At 44.2% G+C, this 16,966-nt stretch overlaps 2 protein-coding genes across 2 annotated transcripts; one reads left to right on the top strand and one right to left on the bottom strand.

Annotated features, from left to right (window-relative positions):
* Positions 1 to 1,840: 1,840 nt before the first annotated feature.
* On the top strand, positions 1,841 to 9,300 carry NDUFC2 (NADH dehydrogenase (ubiquinone) 1, subcomplex unknown, 2, 14.5kDa). Its single transcript, XM_012651013.1, has 3 exons — positions 1,841 to 2,124; positions 7,538 to 7,681; positions 9,122 to 9,300. The coding sequence occupies exons 1-3, from the start codon at positions 1,956 to 1,958 to the stop codon at positions 9,169 to 9,171; spliced, it is 363 nt and encodes a 120-aa protein (XP_012506467.1). The 5' UTR covers positions 1,841 to 1,955; the 3' UTR covers positions 9,172 to 9,300.
* Positions 9,301 to 10,577: 1,277 nt separating this feature from the next.
* Positions 10,578 to 14,096, bottom strand: THRSP (thyroid hormone responsive). The gene is made up of 2 exons (XM_012651012.1): positions 13,584 to 14,096; positions 10,578 to 11,236 (listed from the first exon to the last, which is right to left on the bottom strand). The coding sequence occupies exon 1, from the start codon at positions 14,059 to 14,061 to the stop codon at positions 13,603 to 13,605; it is 459 nt and encodes a 152-aa protein (XP_012506466.1). The 5' UTR covers positions 14,062 to 14,096; the 3' UTR covers positions 10,578 to 11,236; positions 13,584 to 13,602.
* Positions 14,097 to 16,966: the final 2,870 nt, after the last annotated feature.

Below are 16,966 nucleotides of genomic sequence, written 5' to 3'. Positions count from 1 at the left end.
CAAGGGCGGGCAGGCCAGAGCAGCTTGGGACACGGGTCCCCACACAGCCTCCAGGGGGGGGGCGGGGGGGGTCTCACTCTTGCTCAGGCTGGTCTCGAACTCCTGAGCTCAAGCAATCCTCCCCCATTCCTCAAACTTTTAAGGAACACCCTCAGTCATGTGCAAGTACCTAAAGACTCAGGTGAAACATTTTAGGGTGCTGCCTCCAAATCTGAATTTCTAGAGAGTAGGCTAAATGATCCAGTCCTGGGCCTCTCTGAATTCTTTGCTGTTGATTATACCTTAATTTTAGGCTTAGGATGGTGTGGATGTCCGAATGAACGCCTGGAAATCCAGAAAATGAAAACTAGCTTTTATGGAATTTCAATTCATTACGTGAACTGTTGTAGTGTGGAGGGCGCGAACAGACCACGAGAGAATTCAATGGAGCCAAATTGAGAGTCTTTATTAGCTGGCCAGCGACCACCTCTGCCCGCATAAAAGCAGTACAAGAGAGTGGCACCAGTCTTTAGCTTCTACAGGAATTTTATACCAATTTGAGGGAGGCTACATGGCATAAAACAGGTATTCTGAGAACAAAGGAAACAAAGGCAGGATGTACAATCAATATTTCAATGACACAGAGTCCTGAGATCTGGCTGTTCTCACAGATCTCTGGTGCCCGAAGACAGATTACAATCAATGAAGTAAAGCACAATCTAAGTTATAGATTAAACACAGAACATTTTTCCAGTTACACATCGGTCATAAGTTGAACCCTTGACATACTTTGCGTAGGGCGATCCGGCCCTGAATTCTAACAATTGCTAACCGCAAGCTTTGTACAGAAGCAAATAGCGTTCATTAAAGTTCCCTAGCAACTATAATTGCATTATACCTTTTTATTCATTAACCCTTCAAAGCATCTCAGCTCACTACAGAACTAAAATAAAATCTCAAGCCTCCCACACCCTTCACCAGCTGACTGACTGGACTCTCTCTTGGCCAAGGAGATACTAAATTGCCTGCCACCAGGAGGGAGGTCAGACACGCCTCATCATGCCCCCCTCCCTTCTTAGAGACATCCTTTGTAACCCCTTAACAGGCCTAAGGATATGCAAGATAAACCTGCAGGTCCTCAATTTACACAACACATATATGTCAGGTGGCTTGTCTCTGATTAACAGACCTCCTCATCTTAAAACATTTCAAACCTTTGGACAAAGCTTCATGTCTTTAACCAACTACAAGTCAAAGAATCTTTAAACCCACCTATAACCCGTAAGCCTTCCCCTCCCCTTCCAGATGGCCCACCTTTTCGGGCCAAACCAATGTATGCCTCCCACATATTGATGTATGACTTTACCTGTAACCCCTGTCTCCCTGAAATGTGTAAAACCAAACTGTAACCCAGCCATAACGAGTTCACTTGCTCAAGGCTTCTTGGGCGTGGCTCCGTGTCATGGTCCTCGAATTTGGCTCATAATAAATCTCTTTAAAATTCTTTTACAGAGTTTGGCTTCTTTCCGTTAACAATTACGTCTCTCAAAACTACCCACCATGCCCATTTGTGGATGTGGGAGGCAAAAATAAATCTTTGCTGAAGGGGCATTCAGGGGCAGGGGAGGAGAGGCAATTCTGGATGGAGGAGTAAGGAAAAAAAATTCAGTGCCTCTTAGTCTTCGCTCAGTTTGGCTTATTTGGTGGGGGTAGCAAGCCCCTGAATCCCACTCTCACCAAAAGAATCAGAGCCGGCGCACGAGCAAGGTGAGCCATTTAGTAGCCCGGAACCTCCCGTACCGGGTTACGGCGGCAGCACGCACCGGGAAGCTTTTCGGCAATGGACCATTCCTGCGCCATGTCCTTCAGCCCGGTGCTTAGAGGAGGGAGCTCGCCGCTTACGTCCGGCCAGAGGTCGTGGTGATTTTTCTTGTAAATCAGTCTGAGGCCAGGCCTCAAGTGGAAACGGAGTCACTATGCTGACCGGACGGCAGAGCCGAGTGCCCTTACAGTTCCTGCCGGATGAGGCCCGGAACCTGCCCCCGCCCAAGCTGACCGACCCGCGGCTCCTCTACACGGGCTTCCTGGGCTACTGCTCCGGCCTGCTTGATAACGCGATCCGGCAGAGACCGGTGATGTCGGCTGGTGAGGGCTGTGCGGGCGGGATCGGCTGTGGGGAGAGGGGGTCGCAGGGCTGCAGACCAACCCTGTCGTAGGCCCTCCTTAGGAGCTCTGCTTTTCCGTGCCTTTTCTGGCCCCAACTCGCCTCCCCGAGTCTTCCCTGTCCGGTTAGCTCTTCAGGACCGGGAAGAGCCGGAGTGACATTTGGCACTTGAAGAAACTGAGATGCAATGAAGCAGGGACTTACCCGTGACCCCACAGAGCGTCTGTGAAGGATCCGGGACTGCTCCCCTCTTCAGTTTGTGTTGCACTCTGTGCAAAAATAAGCCATGACTCCCTCCATCCCATGCACTACTGACACTCTACCAGCATTAGAGCATTTAGTCCTCAGAACACTCTTTGGGGAGGTATTATCCACAAATGAGGAAATAGCCTATGAGAGGTTACAGCGGTTTGCCCAAGGTCATCTGGCTAGTAAGTAGCAGAGCCTGTTTTTAGACCTCGGAGTGTATATTCTAAACCAGTGCTTCTCAAACTTAACGTGTATGTGAATAACTTAGGGATCTTGTTAACATATAGACTCTGATTCATTAGGTCTGGGGAGAGGCCGGATGTTACCAACAAGCTCCTGGATACTGCTGCTGCTAGTCTGGGGACCACAGTTTGAATGGGAGGCTCTAAACCACTGAGCTATATTTCCTACTAGTATGTTGCTGGCCACCTGTCAGAGACTGAGTATTCTGATAATAGCCAACACAGCTGTGCTAAAGACAATAGATTTCCAAAGGGCAAAGAAGAGAGGAACTTTGGAAGAGATATCTTTCAACTTAGCTTTGATTTTTCAGGCAGAACTGAGAGACAGCTTTCTAGGCCCATAGGCTACTGGGAGCAAATGGAGGCAAGGGCCTCTGAATGGGGGCGTGTTAGATAATTGAGTGAATGGACAGGGTTAGGGGGACAAGGCTACAGTGGATATTTAGGTAGATCATGGCAATTTATTCTCTAGGCAGCCAGGAACCTTACAAGCTTTTGAGAGCTGGGAGATTGCAGTGATCAGACCTGTATCTTTGTTTTTTTTTTTTTTTTTAATTTCAGCATATTACGAGGGTACAAATATTTAGGTTACACATATTGCCTTTGCTCTGCCTGAGTCAGACCTTCGGATGTGTCCATCCCCCAGACAGTGCTTACTGCACCCGTTAGGTGTGAATATACCCATCCCCTCCTCCCCCGCAGACCTGTATTTTAAAAGGTCAACTTTGTCAGCAATGTGAAGCATTGGTGCCAAGGAGCACAGTTAGGAAGAAAGCTCATGCAGTGGTTCAGGCAATAGGAATCACCCCACTTGTGCCTCTTTAACCTTCTTCCAGCTGTATGTCATGCCTGGAGGTCGGCTCCTAGCCCATCAAATCCCAGCATTTTCAGTGCTCAAATAGTACTGAAGTCCCATCTCCCTTGGACATGACCCCTCACTACAGGAAGGAGTGATCTTTGTCCATTTCTGCCTCTGGGAACATAGGATTTCCTCCCTTTTCATCACCACTCCACATTTGCTCAAGCCTGTCACTTGGTATAATTAAAGAGCTCCACTTTGGAACTAAACAGCCTTGCTCCACTGCTTCCCAGCTGTGGTCTCTTTGGGTAAGCAAGTTACATGATCAGGCTAATCTGAGCCAAAGTTTCATCTATAAAGTGAGAATAATTAATTTTTGCATATTTGTTGTGAGAGTTGAGATTCTATAGGTAAGATGTCTAAAACAAAAGGTGCTGGACAAAGCTCCCCTGAACTCTTTTCTGTGCCAGGCACCATGTTACATAAGTGCATAGGTGGGGTGAGGAATACTGCCCTTACGGAGTTCCTAATCAAGGAGTCAGGGAGACAAAGAAGTAAACAGTTGATTACTGGTTTGGTATGATAGATACATGTTTTGATAGAATTGGGTGAGCAGAGCACACTTTGGGAGCATGAAGGAGGTACAGATGGGAGGGAGAATGTTCCAGAGGAAGTAGAGGTTGGCTGAAATGGGAAGTATGTACCACTTAATCTCACCTCATTATTGTCAGTTTAGCAGTTTGTGCCTTTCTAGAAAACTGAAGAGGATAGTAGTTAAGAGAATATGATTTTGGATTTGACAGCACCTCTACCCTACTAGCCATTTGATTCTGGGGAAGTTCCCTATCTCTGTGAGATGAGATAATGTATATAAAGTACTTAGCACAGGAGTGGGGATCAGAGTTCCTGAGCTCATTGAGATTGCCTAAATTGCTTTGGAAAATTTAGGTCCTGAAGACTTTATTGAAATGGTTATCCTCAGCATTTATTGAATGCATATTGTGTTTATCTAGCCCATTGCTGATATATATATTAATAGGTGCTCAATAAGTATTTATTGAATGAGTAAGTATATGTAGCTTACAAGGAATATAAAACATAGTTCCAGCCCTCCAAAAGTTTACATACCAGATGGACATATCTATTAAAAAGACAAGTTTATGCATATAGAGTAACAGATGTGACACATAAACAATATTTCTAAGAGAGTTGGGGTACATGCGGTATTTCGAGACACGCATACAATGTGTAACGATCAAGCGAGGGCAATTGGGCCATCAAACCTTTTCTTTATGTTGGGAACATGCCAATTCCTCTCTTCCAGCAATTTTGAACTGTACAACAAATTATTGCTAACTATAGTCATCCTACTGTACTATCAATAAATAGAATTTTTCTTAAGTTTTTCTCTCACCACCTTGTTGCTGGTTACCACTTAACCTGCCCTAAATTTAGAGTTAGTTGGTAATCTAAGTATAGTCTACAAAATTAAATATTTATTGATTTCTAGATTAATGTCAGTAATTTACGGAGTTCGGCAAAGAGCATGATGGCTTTCAGGTTTTGAGTCATTGAGTAAAGTAAAAAAGGGGAAAATGATTGTGGAGGGGTTGTGCATGTAATGAGTGGCAGACCACTGCTGAGAGAGAGAAGAGAGGTTAGGGAAAAAACAGGAATTGGGAAGAGGCCAGGCCATGCCTTTAGGGCTAGGATGCTGATGTCATCATTTAAAACATGGAGGCTTTTTCTTTGGGGAATATAGGTCAGCGCAGAGGGAGTATGGTCTTTGTATCTGTGGAGTCCAGTGGCATGTGGGAGAACACACTTGGTTTGCTATGTTGTGGGTAGCCCATTAGGGGAAGCAGTGGCTGTTTGGGGTAAGACAGAATGCAAAAGAGCCCCTGTTCAGTCCCAGATCATAGGAATATTTTTCATTTTTATTGTTTTGCATATTTTCCAAAATACTTTTACATACCTATGTCTTGGTTTATATACTACTACTGTGAGAAAGATAGGATAGGTATTAACTCTGTTTTAGATGTAGTAAGTTGAATTGCCCAAGACATTTATTAAATATGTATTAAGTGCTATGTGCTTATATATAAAGATAAATCAAACATTGGTTTTGCCTGGTGGTATAGACAGAAATAAATTACTGTAGCAACTTTCATGTTAATGGACGTGAGTTCACCCTTTTAACTTCAGGAGAAGTCTGGGGAGACTTCTTAGAGGAAGTCATGTCAGGGTTGAATCCTGAAGGATGAGGTGGTCACTAGGCACAGAAATAACCAGTGCATGTTATTTAGCAGCATGAAAGTTTACGTGAGGAATTAAAAGTAGTTCAGTATTGCTGGAGCACAATGTGCATATCAAGGAGCATCAGAAGGTGAAGGTGGAAGAGTTGACTCCTGAAGGGCCCTATAGGTTAGATTCAGGAGTTCGGACTCCTGTTGGACATAATTAAAGGATAGAAGGGACTGGCGAGATAGGTTTACATTTCAGTAAAATTCTTGTAGTGACGGGGTAAAAGCTGGGATCAGAGTAGAGTGGCTCTGATGAAACGAAAGGGAGACCAGTTAGTGCAAGTGAGAGAAGTTCCCCAGAGTGAGGAAAGGAAATAATTACAAGGTAGAATTGACAAGACCTAGTGACTAGATGTGGGGGAAGAGGGTAGAAAAAAGGATTACTGTGTTTGTGACTCAGATTCTCTAAATGGTCCTGTCATTCTCTGAGGTAGGCGTAAGAGGTATGAATAGGAAGGACTTGAGTCCAGTTTGGAGTATTCAGGTGAACACGGCTGACAAACATTTGGGTAAGTATGTTATTTAGCATGAGCGTCTGGGTTAGACATACAGGTCATCACCACATGGGTAGTAGATAAAACTGTAGGAATAAATGAGTTCTCCAAAGGAATGTGTGTAGGATAAGAAAAGAAGACAACTAGGAATGGAATTCTGGAATATAGCTAGAAAATCAAACCTGCAGTAAGCCTTTTGCAAAAACTGTTTCCATGAATAAAGTTCACACCTTTGGATCTCCCTTTCAGACTTTCATTTTTGGCTTTCCCTAGGTTATGTGATTTGATCCTCCCAGTGTCATTATAATAGGATGATTTTTAAAATCAGTTTTGAATAGATAATACATGTAAATGGCACAAGATTTAGAAGGTACGAAAGGAAACAGTGAAGGAATTTCTTTTTTTCTTTTTTTTTTTTTCTTGAGACAGATTCTTGCTCTGTTGCCTGTGCTAGAGGGCTGTGACATCAGCCTAGCTCACGGCAACCTCAAACTCCTGGGCTCAAGCAGTCCTTCTGCCTCAGCCTCCCGAGTAGCTGGGACTACAGGCATGTTCCACCATGCCCGACTAATTTTTTTTTTTTCTATATATTTTTAGTTGCCCAGCTAATTTTTTTCTATTTTTAATAGAGACGGGGTCTTGCTCTTGTTCAGGCTGGTCTTGACCTCCTGATCTTGAGTGATCCTCCCACCTCAGCCTCCTAGAGTGCAGGAATTTCTTAATGAGATACTTTTGTAGTGTAGCTGACTATTCTAGTAACCAATAAATATGCATATATAAATCGGGATATGGAGACAAACCAAATTGCTTTGAGAACATTTGTAGATGACTTTACCTCTGTCTCATCACATTCTGAACAGGCCCTAGAATATAGGTTAGTTGGGGTCTAAAGTTAACTTATTGAGAAAGAAAAAAAGATTTTTTTTTCCTATTCTTAGCCCAGGATTCAAGATTTTGTACTTATCTACCTTTTTCCATGAGGTATTTTATAAAACTTGAATTTTAACAGTCCTTAGGTTCTATTGATAATTGTGTTTGCAAATAATTATGTTTGTTTTTCATAATTGCCAAATTTCTTTAAGAATATGTAGGATGTCTCAAGGTCAAGGATCAAGGCTGTTTGTTTAGAATAGCCATATAGAAAAGCTTTTTTTTTTTTAAAGAAAAGAAATGCCATACCATTAAATTAAATACCTGAAATTCCCCATCTCTAATTTTATTAAAAAATATATATATATCTGAAATGTAATTCTTAATACACATTGACTGATTTTTGCTTTCTTTGGAATTTGTCATTTGAATTTCAGGTTTGCATCGCCAGCTTCTATATGTTACTTCCTTTGTTTTTTTTGGATACTATATTTTAAAACATCAAAACTATATATATGCTGTGAGGGACCGTGATATGTTTGCATATATGAAATTACATCTGGAGGATTTTCCCGAAAAAGGTATTTCAAGTTAATAGTAGAAAACCTCTTTTTACTCTGTATCATTTTCCCTGGTTAATCTTATTCATGCCTATGGCTTCAGGTACCTCCTGTACTCTTCTGTTGACTCCCACATCTTTGTCTATAGATCAAAATTCTCTTGAATTTATATATCCAATTTCTGGCTCATTACCTCTGTGTCTCTTGGACAGAAACAAAATTCATGTCCCCTCTGCCTTCCCAAACCCCCTGTTCCTCTGTGTCATGTTTCGGGGAATGGCACTACTCTCCACCTGGACACTCAAGCCAGAAGCCTGAGAATTATCTTCAGGTCTTTCTCTTTCACTTCCCATTAATCATCCAGTCTGACCAGTTCTATTTCCTGAATGTTTCTCAACTTTGAACTCTCCTCTCTCTCCCACTACCACTAGGCTGGTTTAGGCTCTGATAATGTCTTGCTTGGACTATTGAATTTGCCTTGTGAGTCATCTCTGCCTTTGGTCTTGTGTCTGCTGACAGCAAATCTGATCACACCTTTCTTTTGTTTAAAATAGCTATCCATTGCCAATAGGGTAAAATCTAGACTCCTTAGGATGGCTCATTTCCCCAGGCCGAGCTAATCGCCTGTCCTCTTTCAGAAATACTTTTCCTGGCTGGGCTCGGTGGCTCACACCTGTAATCGTAGCACTCTGGGAGGCCGAGGTGGGAGGATTGCTTGAGTTCAGTTTGAGACTTGCCTGAGCAAGAGCAAGACCCCATCTCTGCTAAAAATAGAAAAAATTAGCCGGGCATAGTGGCACGTGCCTGTGGTCCCAGCTACTCGGGAGGATGAGGCAGGAGGATCACTTGAGCCAGGAGTTTGAGGTTGCTGTGAGCTAGTTTGATGCCACGGCACTCTAGCCCAGGTGACAGAGCAAGACTCTGTCTCAAAGAAAAAAGTCTCAGTGGTTGCCAAGCCATAGCTGAGGACAAGAAAATAAAGAAATTCTTAGGGGTTTGTTTTATCTGTTTGGGCTGCTATAACAAAATGCATTGGATTGAATAATTTATGAACAATAGAAATCTATTGCTCACAGTTCTGGAAGCTGGGAAGTCCAAGGTCAAGGTGCCAGCAGATTCAGCATCTGCTGAGGGCCCACTTTCTGCTTCATAGATAGTGGCTTGTTGCTGTGTCCTCACGTGGTAGAAGGGGCAGACAAGCTCCCTTGAGTCTCTTTTGTAAGGGCACTAATCCCATTCACGAGGGCAGGGCCCTCATGACCTAATCACCTCGCAAAGTCCCCACCTCTTAATATCAGTGCATTGGGGATTAGGTTTCAGCATATAAATTTTGGGGTCACACAAACATTCAGACTATAGGGTTTCTATTGATAAAGTTATTGAATATTAATTTTCCTTTAGGAAATATAATTTTTAAAACATAATTTTAAGAGAAATCTTTTGTGATCTTTCTTTTTATAGATAGGAAGACTTATGGTGAAATTCTTGAAAATTTCCATCCAGTACGTTGAAGTCTTCAAAATGCCTGCTCCAGTTTCACTGATACATTATTTCTGAATTTTATGGAACATGTTTCCATGTCAGCTGAAGTTTATGTTAATCTGTGTTAACACCTTATAATTAAAATAATTATCATGAGTTCTCTGACTCTTTTTTTGTTGTAAGAAAAATTGGCCGGACATGGTGGCTTACGCCTGTAATCCTAGCACTCTAGGAGGCCGAGGCGGGCGGATTGCTCCAGGTTGGGAGTTCAAGACCAGCCTGAGCAAGAGTGAGACTTCGTCTCTACTAAAAAAATAGAAAGAAATGATCTGGACAACTAAATATATACGTGTGTGTGTGTGTGTGTGTGTGTGTGTGTGTGTGTGTGTGTGTGTATGTATAAATTAGCCGGGCATGGTGGCACATGCCTATAGTCCCAGCTACTCGGGAGGCTGAGGCAGGAGGATCGCTTGAGCCCCGGAGTTTGAGGTTGCTGTGAGCTAGGCTGACACCACGGCACTCTAGCCTAGGCAACACAGCAAGACTCTGTCTCAAAAAAAAAAAAATAGTTCATCAGAGAATGGTCAATTTCCATTCACCCAGTTTTAAGAAGACATCTGAAAGATTTTAAAATGGAGCTTAGTTCTAGTTTGGAGTCAGCAAACTATAGCCCAAATTCGGCCCACTGCCAATAAAGTCTTATTGGAATATAGCCATACTCATTTGTTTACATGCTGTTTATGGTGGCTTTCCTGCTACAACAGCAGAATTGAGTAGTTGTGACAGAGACCTTGTGGTCTGCAAAGCAAGTATAGAATGAGCCAGATTATGGAGCGTTTTGTGTGTCATGCAAAATCATTTTGACTTGATCCTGTGGGTATTGGGAAGTCACTAAAGAGTTTTAAATAACATGGTCCAGTTTGTATAACATTTCTGAGCTCTCTGCAATAATATAAAAGGTAGATTGGAAGGAGGTGACTCGAGGGAGAACAGAAGTCTGATAACTGCAAAGGGTCTTTGCTCTTAGACGGATTATCATGGAGAAAGTGGATTCAGTAACTGACACTGTCCACAATGGAGCTTGGTGCAATTAGAAATAAAAGACTGCAGCTAACTGGAATGAGGTTTCGCTTTATGGTTTATCAAATCCAAATGCTTGTTTGGATTTGATAAACCAAAAAGGTTTTGTTTCCAAGCTCAGATTTTATAATCAGATCAGGTTTTGGAGATAAATAAAATTGTTTCTTGATACGTGATTTCAGGTTAGGTGGTTGTACAAATACAAGCAGATGGTTTCTGGGTAAAATCAAATGAATTCCATCTCTATTCTCTTGAGTACCACTTGTAAAAAATGAAATCATGTTGGACAAAGTGCTTTAGAAATAAAGAGATGTACAAATACAAGGTATATTATTTTATTGCTTCTGCAATAAGTGGAATTACAGTTCATCTGTGCTTGGCCTCATCAGTGATCAACAAATACAAGACGGTGAACCACTCATCCCAAGGGATTCTGCTACCTCTTAGCTCTGGAGAGTAAAAAGCAAGGGCTAGAGCAAATACATAGGTGCGGGGGGGAGGGGAGGCGGGAATTCAGCCTATTCTAATAGCTCTCACTTGCCACGGGCACTTGTTCATCATGTTTAATTTTCATAAGCTCATGAGGTAGATAATATTACCCCTGTTTTGTAGATGAGGGAATTTAGGCTCCAGTGGGTTAAATAACTTGCTCAAGAGCACATAGCAAATGACTGCCAAGAGGAAGCATGTGAACTTTGGTCACATCCTAACACCTATGCTCTTTCTACTGTACTACACTGGACAGGTAACTATCCAGTCTCTCAGGAACCACTGGTCACCACCCCAAGCTGGTAAGAGGAACAAGGGAAGTTGTGAATAGCAACAGATATCCTAAAGGTGTGCAGCGACTAGAGTCCAGGAAATGGTGCTCAGAGGCAGGTAGAGAAGCATCCCAGAGAACCAAGTTGCCTTCACTTCCAGCTGCAGGTCCAGGCCTTTCCGGTCTCATCATCAGGGCTAGCGAACTGCTTCGTGGCCTCATCACAGAGTCCGCCTTTTAGCATGTTAAGGGATCTGTGGATTGCAGAAATTTGTACAAAGCCAAGTCAGTATAAATTCAAACGAATAAGGCACTGTCACATGCCTATTGAAGAAGGAAGAACAATGAAAAACTTCAAGGTTGGAAAACTGGAAGGAAAAAAAAAAACTACAGGAAAGCTGGCTGCCTTAGCACTGTTAAGAAGAATCAGGTTGTCAGAGCTGCAATAACTCATCTGATTTCTCCTCTACATTTTACTAACAGGGAAACAGACGCAGAAAGGTGAAATAAGTTGTCGAGAATCACATAGAGGTCAATGGCAGAGCCAGGACAAGAGCCCAGAGTGTTAAGCTTTTGGTATACCATACTGCCTCTGTGAATGAAAATCAGTTAAGTTAGGGTGTATTGAAGCATTATGGTGTAGAATTGCTACTCGGGTCTTTGCAGCTGTTTGGTTAATCAAGAAGTGGGGTATCTACCCAGCCTGCCATCTCCAATTCCCACCTTCTGCTCTAAGGCTCTAAGGAACACAGAAAATCCACTGGTGTGGAGGAAAAGAATTAGACTCGAGTTAGGCCAGTGTTCACATCTTGGCTCTGCCATTTACTGAGTAACACTGGACTCATTTTACTTCTCAGGCCTCTAGTTTTTTCAACTGTAAAAGGGAAGGATAATTCCATTAGGTAATTGATATTCAAGTGATTTTAAAACCATTCAAATGTCAGTTGTTATTTTTACTACTACAATTACACCCAGAGAAGTGAATTGGCTTACCAAGGCCTCACAGAACTTGAACCCAGAGCTGTTGACCTGGCCCAGTCTAATTCAAGAACCTCTGAAAGGTGGCTCAGGGAGCTTTAAGGGGAAGAGGGAAGCAGGGTTGAGGTTGACAGTTTGGGCTTGAGGTGGGGGAAGGAAAACTGGCTGAGAAAATGCCTGAGGCAGTGTTCTCTTTAAGCTCTGAGTGTTTGGGGGTCCATGTTCATTCTCCATCATTACAGAGCATTCTTTAAGGCAGATAATGAAGGTAACACATGGCAGAGAGTGGGTACAATGGAAAAAAACACTCAAAGTTGGGGTCAGTGTTGTTTTTGTCTCCTTACTATGTGACTTTGAGTCATATCACCTCTCTGGCTTTAATTCCCTTACTAGTAAACTGGGCATACAAATCTTATTCCACATACCTGCATCAGGTGATTTTGAGATTGCAATGGACATAGATATTTTTCATAACTGATGAGGCCAGTTTGTGGGGGCAGGGCTGCCAGGTGGCACAGGATCAAAACTGGTATGTGCTGGGGTCCAATTTCTCCCAATCTTTATCCCAGAGTAACGTACTCATGACTGCTCCAGGTCCTCTTCCCACCTCCTACCCTATGCTACCACCTGCTTGTCTAGCTTGCAGCTCATCCACACCTCACAACCCCAGCCCCTCTGCGCATAGACATATAGTCTCAGACTCCAACACGTGTGCGCCTGTACACACAACAGGGCTTCCCAACAGGCATGCCTGCACACTCGAGTGTGCCTGGAACGGATTAGAGTCCCAAGACTGGCTCCTTGGCTTTCTGTTTGGCTGGTTGCAACCTGGGATAGCCAGAGTACTCCAGCCAGTTCTAGGAGTATTGTGAGCAGCCTCACCACACACCCCCATATGCCATGAAAACATAATTTTCCACGTTCTGTGACTTGAAAAATTTTGGCAATCACTGACATACATATAGAATTCACAATGTCCACTAAGTAAATACACATGCCTTGGGAAATTTTCTTCATTTGTGAAATGAAAATAATAAAACCTATTTTTGTAGGATTACTGTGAAGATTAAATGAGATAATTCTATGTCAAGCACTTAGAGGCTGTCCTGCACTTACTATGTGCTTGAATGGAAGCTGTTATTAATACATGACATCAGGGGTTCTTAGGAATCATGGACGGACCTTGATGGATGGCATACCCCTTAAAATTATATGTACAGTTGTGTGTCTATACACCCGAACTCTGGGGAGAGAGTCCATAGTTTTAATTAGACTCTTCAACAGTGAGAACACAATCGTTCATTCACACGTCTAAAAGCATTCACATACTAATAAATGCACACATACACAAACACATATATGTACACATGAGGTATACATTCACAGACCACTTTTCCTTCTGTCTCCGTACCAGTTCATTGCCATTACCAATTTTGGGTCAGAAGGATAGTAAGGCAGGCACAGTCTTGGGCCCTCCTAGGTTGTGGTGCCAATAGCCTGAGGTGAGGGTATCTGCCTGAGAGCCAGGCTGTCCCTCTCCCACCGGGTTGCACCACCTCCCCCTCTCCTCCCCTGGAATGCCCCTTGATGGGCTCTGACGCCTACCAGCATAGCCACCATTACCTTCCCTAGAGTCCGAGGCCTACTGGACCTGTCCCGTCATTTCCTGGTATTTCCTCGTCACCTCCTGGGCTCTCAGGGTGAGGTGGGTGAGGATGTGATGAAGGCTGGAGAAGTGCAGGTGGAACTGGGCTTCCAGGTCCAGCTCCCCTGAGGCCCTCCCATCCTCTGCCTCCTCTGTCTCTGCAGCTTCATTCTCGGCCTCGTCAGCTTCGCTGCCTGCCATCTTGGCCTGGCACTCCTCCCGCAGCAGCAGCCCGTGGTCCACATCCACGCGGATGGTCTTGAGCATAGTGAAGTAGGTGTAGAGATCGGGGGCCCCGGCCTGGCCCTGGCCCTGGCCCCCGTGGTTGCCCAGCTGCACGTCCCGCAGAAGGCTAGGGATCATCACCACCTGCTCCATGTTGCGAACCTCGGCCGAGTACCGGTCCATGACGGTCAGCAGGCAGTTCTTGGGGTAGCGCTTGGTTAGCACCTGCATGGTTGCTTTGTCTCACACTCTGAGTCCAGCAGACTGCCCCAGCACTATATCTAAGCTCTGGATCTGACGGCAGATTGACAGGATGCCAAGGCCCAGCTGTTGGGTCAACACAGCCCCGTTTTAGGCCAATCCCAGGGCTGAGGCCCCAGGGTCTGTATCAGGTGATCTATCCGCCCAGGGACAGACCTGCCAGCCTTCTGCTTGTCACTTCAGCTCTACAGACTGCCTCGGCAAGAGCCTGGCTCTTCCATCAGCAGCTGCTAGACCAGTTGGAAGGAAGCTTTTCCCTTTGGCAACTGGTACATTTGACCCCAGGCAATAAATAATTCTTGCAGGTCACTTGAGACCAAGTTTCCTCTTTGCTGCCTACTTAGCATAGCTTCCTAATGCACAGCTCGCTTCTTCACCCTGGGATGCCTCAGCTGTGAAATGAACAAGGGAAGAGGGTTATGAAATGAAACAGCTTGGTGTGGGCCAAAGAGCACTGAAGTTGGAGCTGGGAGCCCAGTCCTGTAGTTTCCTAGCTGAGGTTTTCAGTTGTTTGCTGGCTAACAGTTATTGCAGCAGGTTCTGCACTGAAGCTTTTTTACAAGTGATCTCGTTTAATCTTCACCACAACCCTGCATAAATGTTTTAATATCCCTGTTTTACCAATGAAGAAGCTGAGGTCCAGACAGCTAAAGGAACTTGCCTGAGGTCCCACTGGAGCTGAGATTCCAGCCCAGGATCACCTCTATCCCACCTCCAGGCAGTGTGCTGGACTGACCTGTGAGATTACTTAAGTCATACAAGTCAACAGGATCATATCCTCTGTAAATGTGAGGTGGTGTTGTAAGACTCGAATAAGACAAAGCCAATAAAAATGCTTTATATCAGTCCAGACAAGCAATTGAGGCAAAAAAAAAAAAAAGAAAGAAAGAAAAAAAAAGTACTTTGTAAATCACAAAGCACAATCCCCAGATATATCATCTGTGTGGATTCTAGATTATTGTTAAAACCCCTCCCAACTCTAACTGGTAATTCCCCAATTACAGTGCTTCCACTTTGCCATAGACCTTTTCCTTTGACCAGCAATCTTGGAAGAAAATAATTCTTTGCATAGCCATACTGTCACGGTTTACAAACTGCATTTGCTATATTTATGATGAGATATTTAAGCAAATTAAGGCCCATGGAGAGGCCCAAAGTTACACAAGTTAGTGGCAGAGAATAAGTGGAGAATAAGACCGTCTGAGTTCTGGTTCAGGCACCTGTTCTCAACACTGTCCCTGGTAAAACGACCTGCCAGGTGATGATACTTCCCACCCTGGCAGGGTAGGAGAGAAAAGGAGTGGAGCACAGGGAGGGGAAGGGGCTGAACAGGACCTCAGTGTGTCTCACCTAAGCCACCCACACCTGCATTGCAGGGCGGGAGCCCTCTCTGCACCCTGTCAACTGACAATCATTCGCTCCCTCACTCTCGCCCACTCCTATGGCCAGAGCTCCGAGAAGGCTCATCCTATTCACCTAGAACTGAATTCTAGCTCCCTATAATCCCTCCTTGTTAAATTATAACAGTCACCCCACCCAAAGTTACTGGGCTTAACTATGGTTATACGTAGTGTGCAAAGGCATTTTCCATCCTTTAACTCATCCAATCCCCGCAAGAGCCCGATGTGGCAGAAAAAATTAGTATCCCCTTGCAGATGAAACTGAGACTCAGAAAGGAAGAGACACTTGCCCAAGGTTTCACAGCTCAGATATAACAGGACGATATAACCCATCTCTGTCAAGCCTCAGAGGAAAGGGGCGATCGTCCCTTTCTCCTCTTCTTGGTGGGCTGGCTGTGCACACAGCCACAGGTGGCCTGAGGTCATCCTGTGTTGCACTGATGGCCTAGCTTCTCCAGGGCAGAGGAGGCAGCCAAATCTAGGCATGAGCCTGCTGCAAAGGGCAAAGCTTCCACTTTAACCCTTTCTGTACTGTAGGTTGTGGAGTGAAACAGAGAGCACAGACCTCTCTGAGCCTCGGCTTCCTTGTATGTTGTAATAATGATCAGAACAACATTAATTGAGGAGTTGCTATTCTAAGCTAAACTAACATATGCAAAGTTCTTGGACTAAAACTCAATCCTCCCAACAATCCTATGTGGCAGGCTGTCCCCATTTACAGATGAGGAATTTGAGGGCTAAGAAGGGTAAGTAATAAGCAGAAGAGTACACGTTATTTGTTCTTGGGCAAGAAGGAGTTGGGATGTGTCGTAACACCTACCTGCAGGTAGGTACAGGGTTAGAGATGGTGTTTGTGAAATCTCCAGTATACTGCAGAACCTCGTTAAGTCTGCACTGCCTTCTAGCCACCTCCACTCTCCTACTCCGTGCTCCCTCGATCCCTCGTGTATTTCTCCACGCTAACACTTGCCCCTCTACATCTTAGTTCATTTTATACCTGTCCCAGGGCCACTGCAAATGCTCAGTAAATGTTGGTTGAACCACGACCATTAGATTCACTTCCTGGTACATTCTAGGGTCTCTGGTTATAATGTCCAGTGACCTTGAAAAATAGGCTCCCTGGCTTGGTGGGAGGCAGTAGTGAGCCCTCTGGCGTGGCAAAGGAGCCCAAGTGGCTGAGCCACATGCAGCCACCCAGGACCTGAATATAATGGCAGGTGCTCAAAAATACCTCATGGGCCCGGCTATGAAAAGGTGAGGTTCTTTCCCAGAAATATTCTTCGGGAAAGAAGCGATCGTGCCATCATCATGTCCTGACTGTCTATATTACACAGGGTGCATTTCCTCCACTTTGCTATGAACGAAACCCTTAGCAGAATGTACTGGGCCAATGTTACCTCAACCAGTCAGCAAGGTAAAGAATTTGCAAACAAATTATTTCCTAAACTATGAGTAGATAATAGCTATTTTTTCTA

This window comes from Propithecus coquereli, unplaced genomic scaffold (assembly GCF_000956105.1).
Source record: "Propithecus coquereli isolate 6110/MARCELLA unplaced genomic scaffold, Pcoq_1.0 Scaffold344, whole genome shotgun sequence".
Taxonomy (NCBI): Eukaryota; Metazoa; Chordata; class Mammalia; order Primates; family Indriidae; genus Propithecus; species Propithecus coquereli.
The sequence above is the reverse complement of the archived record's forward strand: the minus strand, read 5'-3'. Positions and strand labels throughout refer to the sequence as shown.